The sequence below is a fragment of the Eutrigla gurnardus genome (genome assembly GCF_963514095.1).
Source record: "Eutrigla gurnardus genome assembly, chromosome: 15".
Taxonomy (NCBI): domain Eukaryota; kingdom Metazoa; phylum Chordata; class Actinopteri; order Perciformes; family Triglidae; genus Eutrigla; species Eutrigla gurnardus.
In genome coordinates this window covers 8,896,308-8,905,701 of record NC_139938.1, presented here as the reverse complement: position 1 = coordinate 8,905,701, position 9,394 = coordinate 8,896,308, and the positions used below count along the sequence as shown (strand labels likewise).

General features: G+C 41.0%; 1 protein-coding gene across 3 annotated transcripts; it reads right to left on the bottom strand.

Moving 5' to 3' along the window:
* Positions 1 to 437: 437 nt before the first annotated feature.
* On the bottom strand, positions 438 to 6,879 carry igsf5a (immunoglobulin superfamily, member 5a). 3 transcript variants are annotated; one of them, XM_084028849.1, is made up of 9 exons: positions 6,790 to 6,879; positions 6,107 to 6,191; positions 4,163 to 4,477; positions 3,250 to 3,540; positions 1,824 to 1,943; positions 1,654 to 1,678; positions 1,462 to 1,559; positions 1,298 to 1,338; positions 438 to 772 (listed from the first exon to the last, which is right to left on the bottom strand). In XM_084028849.1, exons 2-9 carry the CDS (start codon positions 6,174 to 6,176, stop codon positions 671 to 673), a joined length of 1,062 nt encoding a protein of 353 aa, XP_083884975.1. In that variant the 5' UTR covers positions 6,177 to 6,191; positions 6,790 to 6,879; the 3' UTR covers positions 438 to 670. The 3 variants fall into 3 exon arrangements, with proteins under 3 accessions (XP_083884975.1, XP_083884976.1, XP_083884977.1); XM_084028850.1 differs by having other exon boundaries at positions 1,462 to 1,556; XM_084028851.1 differs by lacking the exon at positions 6,107 to 6,191 and having other exon boundaries at positions 6,790 to 6,869.
* Positions 6,880 to 9,394: the final 2,515 nt, after the last annotated feature.

The following is a 9,394-nucleotide window of genomic DNA, read 5'->3' as shown; positions in this document are numbered from 1 at the left end:
TGCTAGCACGTTAGCTGCTAGCACCGTCTCCATGTCGACAGCGGTGTGAAGGCAATAGATATGCCCTGAGTTCTGTAGCTTACTCAGTGCCTTTAATAAATTACAAACATACATTTTGTGATGGGCTGACAATTTATGAATGTGAAATGTGCTTCATGGTGACTATTTCAAACTATTTGAAATGGTTTATTGGTTAAATGTATTATTTCATCACGTCCAAAAAATAGGCCACCAAGCAGAGAAGCATGAAATTATAATAAAGCATTAAGAACAAAGGAAGCTTAAAATGGTCCATTTTATATATATATATATATTTTTTTTTTACTTAATAACTCAATCACACAGCAATAAAAAAATATGGGGTTTAATAAAAAAAACTGTCAAAACCATTCAACAAAAATATATGCTCCGGTGCAGCCTCAATGCTCTGCTTGTTAAATAACATTATATACATATTTCCCACAATTTGGAAAGTTTACATTCTGAAAATACAGCTAAATACGTGTCCTGCATATATCTCCTCAGCCTCGACACTGCCGCAGGACACCATCATCGTCTGTGCAAATCCAGTCCTCCTTCCCACCTTTCTCCAGTGTTCAGAGACCAAACCAGGAAGGCTTGGAGGTGCTGTGGAAGTTTGTTCCTAAACATCTGCAGAATGTTTCTGTCTTCACACAATGGTGACATGTCTGTGTTTCTTGACGCTTGGTTCAGTGTTGACAGCATTATCGTAGACATTTCCCGTGTGGGTGCTGTTCACAACATCAGGCATCTAAAAACCAGAAGCAACACAAATGTGATGTTAATTATGGTTCTAGACCTGCAGTTTAACCATGTGGACTCATTTGACCGGCCTTCCCCTCCCAAGTTAATATAGAACATACTATATGGCTCCACTGAAAACGCAATCATCAGAATGACGAGGCTGTAATTGCGCATTTGAATAATATACTGCGTTTGATTATGAGGTTCCTCATTCATTACTGAAATTGAATGATCATGCAATTAACAGTTAACAATATGTAGGCTACTGTTCCATGGCTGAATGATCCCTCTAAAAATGATTAGCATATTAATAATTAAAGATAACTTGCATGGCAGGTAACTTCTTCATTACATTTGTAAGTGCCATGCAAAGTGATATAAATGTGATATCATCACACGTTTCCATCAGACATATTGAAGCATACAGCAGCTCATAGAGGAATGATCCTTTTTTCATGTGAAGGCCTGCATGCATGTTTGACTTTGCATGTGTGAACACTATATGCCCACTTGTTTACCACTGAACATTTACCTGAGAAAAGCCGCTGTCGGTAAGTTCACTGGGAGTGACACCTGTGAGCACAGACGAGAGACGAGTTTTGACTTCGCTGTGTCACATGTAGATAATGGCTTGGTACAGCATGGAAACATGTTGTTCATTTAAAGTGAGTGATTAGATGCACTTATCAGTCTTACTTGTTTGACCCTCCAGCACATATCCTGCGTTGACTTGACCCTGGTTGTGTCCGGCTGCATTCACACCACTGATCTGGCTCTGTGTCCCCACTCTTCTGCTACACACAAACATGGAGGGTTTTATGAAGTAACACGCAGATATGTAGAGGTCGATTCAAGACGTTGTGAAATATTTAAATATTTAGCTTTTACCTCATTTCATCCTGGTAGTTGGACTCTAGAGAGAACAGTCAGATAGATAATTAGTTCACGTGAATGTGGTATTTGTGATGATCTGCTGTGGACTCTACATCAGTGGTTTGATTTCATTTGTGCTTTGAGTGGTGAGGTGTCTTGTTGGACAGATATGAGGCGGTTCTTACGTTTTTCTTTCCTGCGTTTGCAGCAGAAGATGATGAGTAGGATGAGCAAAGTCAGCAGAGCAACACCTCCGATGGACGCGACCACAGCTATGAGCACGGTCCAATCAGGAGGCTTGGGAACTGTTGCAGGAAGGTTAGCCAGCAATAAGAGAGAGAAAGAGCTGATGTGAACACAGAAAACACTGAAGCCTGTGTTACGCTTTTTGTATTGACTCTGGAAATCTTGAGCATATTCTCGTCCTGCTCAATGTGTCCTGAGATGACTTCTGTTGTGATATGACACTATAAATAAAATTGAATTGAATTACACATTTCTATTACTATTCTCTCACTTCTTTTTTTTTTTAGATGTGATAATTGTGGAAAATGATCATCACATCATTCTCTTAGACTCATCTCACACGGGGGTGACGTGATTGCATTTGGTAAACACAGGTGTAATTAATAGCATTAATTGTGGCCTTGTTCCATTAAGCTGAGCCGGGGTCCTGCTGTTGTGAGTGTTGGCTCACTGGATTGGCTGCGACTCACTGAACACAACAGGACTTCTGTGTTTACCCGGCTCATGTGTCAGTGCTTAAATGTGTTTTGTGTGTTTTCTAATACCATCAGCCAGAGGAAAATTAATTTAGATAAATCTGGTACATTTTCATGATGGCTGACAAAAATAACAAACATAAACGTGTCAAAATGGCTGCTGTAAAAGGGGGCCAATCCGCTCACACATGTATGCACCCCTCAGGATGAACTGTAATAACTTGTGATGCCTTTCTTTTTTAAATATGTTAATGCCCTAAATGTAAATGTAATCATATTATCTGTTACTATTATTTGTTGTTATCTTCACCTCTCCTCTGCTCTGTAGTCATCACTTCTTCTTCTTTCCTCTCTCCTTTCATCTTATTCTTAAGTAACTTCTTACATTATAGTTTCATTTTTCATTTATTTGGGAGGAGACAGTTCAGTGTTACCGACCCACAGCGGTTGTGCAACAGCTTCAGAGGCCTATACTACGATGCAAGTTCAACATACCAAGGGTATCTGTCAGTTATCCAGCTTAAGTAACCCTAACAAAGGCAACCAGAGATACGCGGTCACACGAAGCTGGTTATCAACTCGGTAAGTCAAGCTATGAGCGCGTGCACTATATATATATATATATATATATATATATACATATATCAATTTATTGGGGGTATGTTGAGCATATTTGCATATCGGGGGGATGTGTTCAATGTGTAGAATTCGAGGCTTCAAAGTGTAGTCCACAAATCAATGGGTAACTACATTCACGCATGTTAGCATTTAGCTTAGCACACCATTGTGCCTTAGTGCAGCCTCCCAGTGCCCCCTATACAACGACCTTTACACTTCTTACACTTGTGTTTAATGCCAACACAGACACATTGAGAAAAGATATTCTTACCGACCACCAAGCACACAGAGCTGGATTCTGGGCTTGGTAGCGTCAGCACAGTCGCCCGGCACTCCACTGTGGTGTTCCTGACCGCCCGAAACTTCAGGACACTGGTGGAGTTGAAGGCATCCCCATCAGCCATACTGGTGGTGTTGTACAGGCTGCTGTTCACAGCTTGACCATTCTGGGTCCAGCTGACAGTCGGTGCAGGGAACCAAGCAGACGTGACACACTGGAACTCCACCTGCTGGTCCTGCACCACCGTCACGTTTCCTTCCTTGATGTTTACCGTACCGCTCTCTGAGGAGTAAGGACAGGGACGGAGGAGAGGGGAAGTCAGGAAGCCATCATGCTTTTAGGATTCTGACCCAGTAGTCACGAGTGATGAGAACACGGTGGTGGTGGGATTCAATGCCCCATGCTGACATGGGAAATGATAGTAAATGGCTGAAAGATACAATAAATACGCTTGAGAGATAAAATTAGCAATGCTTAGAGCAGCAGTTTAAAGGATAAGTCTATCTATATTGTGAATGTGAATATGTGCAAGCACATCTAAAATACTGTCATCCAGTGAGTTTGGTTTTATTTTGACTTTAAAGCTATTTTGGTCATGTTGTTATTGTTTTCCATTAGATTTTATTGTCAGGAGGCTGAAACGGAGTTCACTGCTGCCCTCCAGAGTTCATCTTCGTCATTACACCCCTCACAACTGTACTCGGAAGGTAGTGTGAATGCAGAAATAGTGAGCGGAATTTTAAAATGAGGAGGTAGTGTGCATGTATCAGCATCACTGAGACCCTAAAGGTAACGTCCTCTTCTGGGTTTTTGGCATCCACAGTGAGGTCAGAGGTCAAAGGGCAGCCACAAAGCAGCATGTCAGAGAACACACAGAACGGCAGCCTGATAGATGGCATCCTACCTTGCACGTAAAGCTGTGCAGTCTTTGATCCATACTCCCCCAGCACGCTGCAGGTGACTGGCCAGGACTCAGCACTGCGGTTGACGTTATGGATGGTGAACTCCACGCAGCTGGGGTCACTGCCAGAGCAGAATCTGGCAGAGTACTCTTGAAATGAGGTTATGTTATCAGTGTTGGAGACAATGAGGACTAGTTTTTCTCCAACAGTCCAGGTCATGGCCTTCCAGAATCCGTCCACAGTGGCATTGAATTTAGCATAAGAGCCTTGTAGCACTGTTGAATTCATCGGCTCCAGCTGCAGCTGTGCTGACATTGCTGAATAAAACAGAGACAACATGTCAGAATGCCTTAGACTGAGAACATCTTTGGATTTTGTTATCATCACCAAACTCCGTGTTAAGCTGTTGATTCAGGTTTAAATCTTAGTATGTACGTAGTCTCTGTAGCGTCACCCATAGGTTCCTGAAGAGCAACACGAAGACCAAATACATTTTTGTCTTATAAGGGAAATTTCATATTCATAAAGTGAGATTTCTTTACCCAACCCCAACTTTTAAGTTGATCAAATGGACATTGAACTCGACGTCACCCATTGGTTCGTTGACTATGGTTTTGAAGCCTTGAGTTTGTCGCCATCTTAGAATTTTTGCAACCACTGAACAGAAATGACCGTATTTGGACTGTGGAGGAGCGACCAATCAGACTTCTTTTTGCAACCACAGGAGTCGCCCCCTGATTGTCAGCAGAGAGAATGCAAGTTTAAGGCACTTCAGATTTGGCTTCACTTTTCAGAACCGGGTGTTGCTTCCTGATCAAAATCCAATAAATATTTACTACAGGCCACAGGAATGAAGATGTACATCCTTAAATCCATACACTAATTATTTTTGTGTATTTTGACAGTATTGTCTGTTTGTCACTTTTTGGAAATATTTATTTTTCATAATATATTGTCATATATATATATATATTATAAATTATTTTAATGAATTGATAGAGAAAATATTTTTTGTGCAGCACAAGTTTCAGAAGACTCCAGGTTTCTGTGCGATAGGCAGCAGTTTGCAGGTGTTCACATCACATCACAGCAGAAGTGAAGCAACTATGCAATGTGAGAAAATAATAAAAAATAATCACGTCAGGCAACTCTGGCCGAACTTTCGCATGATTGCGAACAAAGAGAAGGCCTACATGTTATGGAGAATGCCCTTTGTGAGACACGTTTGAGTTTGCCCAAGGTACGTGAACACAACAAAGGGCATTGGCTTCGTTTGGTTGGTTGACTGAAACTCAAACACAACATTAATCTGGACTGATCCTTCACACGTCGAGCATTATAACTGAGGTTTGTTTCCTTGAATGTTTCCTTGAAGGGAAGCTGCTCTTCTAACCTGCCGTGGCCTGTGTGTGAAACAAGTTTACATTTTGATGAGAATGGCCGATTAGATTGGGCACAGTGTGCTTGGTCCCGGTATTCTTCCTTCGCGGCAGCCGCGAGGGTAATGATTAATCACCATTAACAGCAGACCTGTGTGACCTGCTGTGTAACTCTAACAACTCCCTGGTGATGAAGAGCTTCCACCCGCAGTCACTCGATACGCAGAGTCGTTTAAAAACCACTCACATTAGTATTAGTTGTTGCTTCAGTTGATTCCTGCTGATCAGGAGTCGATATATAAAGCATTTAAGCTATATTTAATGTCCCCACAGGGATCATTAAAGTTTAATCTAGTCCTCCTATAAGACCATTTACCTCACAGGTCTGCTATTATTACGGCTCTGCAAATGTAAAAGGAACTGCATACATTTAACTGTGTAGGAAATAAGCATAAAAGTATAAATTTGGACATAAAAATATTCTTCTTCTTCTGTCCAGTTCAGCAGGTTTACATACTTTCTACATATTTTATACTGTATGTCAGTATTTGAAAAACGAATGCTGACCTTCAGTTGCACATAGAATTAAACAGATGCAGAAGAGGTTCGACTGTGATTTCGAGGAGACGGCCATCATGCTTGTGTTGTTATGCTGAAAGACAGACAAAGAGACACAGCTGTGAAGGTTGTCCTCCAATATTCAGAGAAGGCTCCATAAACAGACATCACGTATTTGTATGCACATATCTTGGTTGGAATGAAGTCAAATGAAAGCTGGAGAACAATCAGTAGGCGTTGGATATTCACCGTTAACGTCAGTAGAAAACTTATATGATGGATTTGCAGCTACAAGAATAGATCAAATAAGGAGAAAAATCGATTAAATGATGCGTCAAAGGATGGGGCGTCAATAAGAATGGCGACATTTACCCCATTAGCTCCATTTGAGTTTGAGTTTCTTCCTTCATATAATTGAAATTATGTGAAATCTACAAGCTTGTTTCATATTTATGGAAACTGATCCAATTTTTCCCCCAACATTCCATCCTAATTCACGAAAAAATAAAGAAATCACAAGTAGTAAGTAATTTCCGGTTTTGTCACTTCTGCAGTTTGAATTTTATACAGGCTGTCGTCACACTTTGGTGTTGACTCTCACATTTAACCGCCTCAGAAGATGAAATCTCTGCCAGCATAGATAAATATTCACCAAGTAACAAGTAACAGCATCTTCAGTTAGACAAACTTACCGCATGCGAGCGCCCACGACGGCGATGAAAGCTTCATTTCCTGAAACAGCAGGTGAGCAGCAGGACTCCACCTGAGGCTGCCGAAGTCTCCCACAGAGCAAAGTCCAGTCAGTGAAACTCAGCTCTTATCACCTGTCACTCAGTAATGATGTGTGTTCCTGTGGGTGTGACCATGACGTTTTCACCTGCTGGCACAATAGTTGTAACAAGATGAATGCCATGTTGCATTGTTATTGAGCCAGTCATCTTCAGTGAGTTTTATTGCCTGATACTCTCTGTGAAATATGTTTTATTGGAATAAATGTGTTCTATACACCTTCCATAATCTTAATTCTTATTTCATACTGTCTTATTTGTGGCTGCTGTTAAGAGAGCAAAAGTAAAACCTAAATACATTTCTTAAAGTCTCTGGATAGTTTCTCAATATGGTTCTAAGTGACATAAACACAGGTTTTTCTGCCACAGTCAGAACAAAACTGAATGTATGAGGAACTCTCAATGACAGCCTTGTTTCAGCTTTATGAAGCAATCATTCTAAGCCGCTGTTCAATGAGATTTGGAGAATAGAGGAGCATGTAATCCTTCAACTGACCTGAAAGCAGCGAAACTCTTCTTCACTCAGTCCTTTAAAAAGTGTTTTTAAATGTGGTATCTAAGAAACAATATCTGCTCACACTAATATCAATTATTTAGTTTGCAGAATATTTATTTATGTCCATCGTGGTTTTTACTGCTGGTAAATATATTTATACACTTGCTTTGACTTGCAATTTTGAATATTCTAGTGTTTATCTGCCAGATAGTTAATCTACTGTAAAGCGGTTGAGACCATGGGAAAAGACGGCCTTTTAAAATACAATCTTTTAATTACTAAATTTTCTATCGGCGGTATCCCCAGGATGATCATCACCAAAATGATCCTACTCCAAAATGTTCTTCCCTCGGACTGTAAATGCATGTCTCCAGATCTTCCTCTGGTGTTCCTCAGGTCATCCTCTGGTCTTCCTCTGGTCTTCCTCAGGTCTTCCTCTGGTCTTCCTCAGGTCTTTCTCAGGTCTTCCTCAGGTCTTCCTCAGGTCTTTCTCAGGTCTTCCTCAGGTCTTCCTCTGGTCTTCCTCAGGTCTTTCTCAGGTCTTCCTCTGGTCTTCCTCAGGTCTTTCTCAGGTCTTCCTCTGGTCTTCCTCTGGTCTTCCTCGGGTCTTTCTCAGGTCTTCCTCTGGTCTTTCTCAGGTCTTCCTCAGGTCTTCCTCTGGTCTTCCTCTGGTCTTCCTCTGGTCTTTCTCAGGTCTTTCTCTGGTCTTTCTCAGGTCTTCCTCAGGTCTTCCTCTGGTCTTCCTCTGGTCTTCCTCAGGTCTTTCTCAGGTCTTCCTCTGGTCTTCCTCTGGTCTTCCTCTGGTCTTCCTCTGGCCCTGCAGCAGGTTGGTGTATGAATGTGTGTGATACATGTTGATGAGTGTCAATGTGATGGCGACATCAAGCTCAATGGAGCTGCTGGTCTGAACCACTTTGCATGTTGAGCTGCAAAATACTTTTCTTAAACTGAGTGTTTCATTTTCACCACTAGAGGTCACTGTAGGGTCATGTTTTCCTTCTACAAAATGTGTTTTCTGCATGAAGCCTAACAATATTTGCAGGACTTTGAATGCACTTCTCCTCACAACGCATTCAATTATTTATACCATATGTTGCCCAAGTGTTGCATTAAAACACAAAATTAAATGGACAAACATACATTTTAATGCATTAGGATTACAGGATACATGTTAGACCTGCTTTAAAATGACATTAATAGTTAATTACCTGCACAGTAATACATCTCTTCTCACGTGTCCAACTAAAGATGTGTTACTGATATTATTCAGCTGCCACGTTCTGTTTAAGTGGAAGTCTGTGTGCATGAAGACCAGGCAATTAAAATGCATTATTCATATACAGCATATGCATAATTTGATAGCTGTGAGATGAATGTAAAGGAGTAAAATGTATGTTTCCCTCTGAAGTGTGGTGCAATAAAAGTATGGAGAAGCATTAAGTGAAACTAATCAATGTAAGTACTTCTAGTACAGTACTTAAAATAATCTCCACCAATTATATCTTGACTTGAAATGCTTTTTTCATGTTCATAAACCCACAACAGTGGCTTTTAAATATGCAGCAGATAAAATGACCAACATACTCTGCATTATTACACTGTAACGATGCTAAAGCACATTTTAGATCAAGTCGTTTGCAGCTACTCATTTTCCAGTGTTCAGCCTGATTAAGAATATCAAAAAGCATCCATTGAAGCTGGACAACTAATTGGCAGCTGAAGCATTTCAAAAGGCCTTTAGTGGAACAGACTCCTGATAGCAGATCTCCTACGATGCACCACAGAAGATCAATGATCTGTCTGTGTTCTGTTTATAGGCTCCGCTGGTCCACAGTCATGGTTTTTATGAGGGCAGTAGTATGAGCTGGTATGTCTCCAGGCACAGCTGGTATTGTATAGGCAGAAGCGAGCAGACAACCATGAAAAACAGGAAGTAGATCGTGGGGGAGGGTCAGCAACAGCAGTCCCTCTGATCCCCTGCATATGGCCCCGCAATAAGTGATTCAGAGGCCT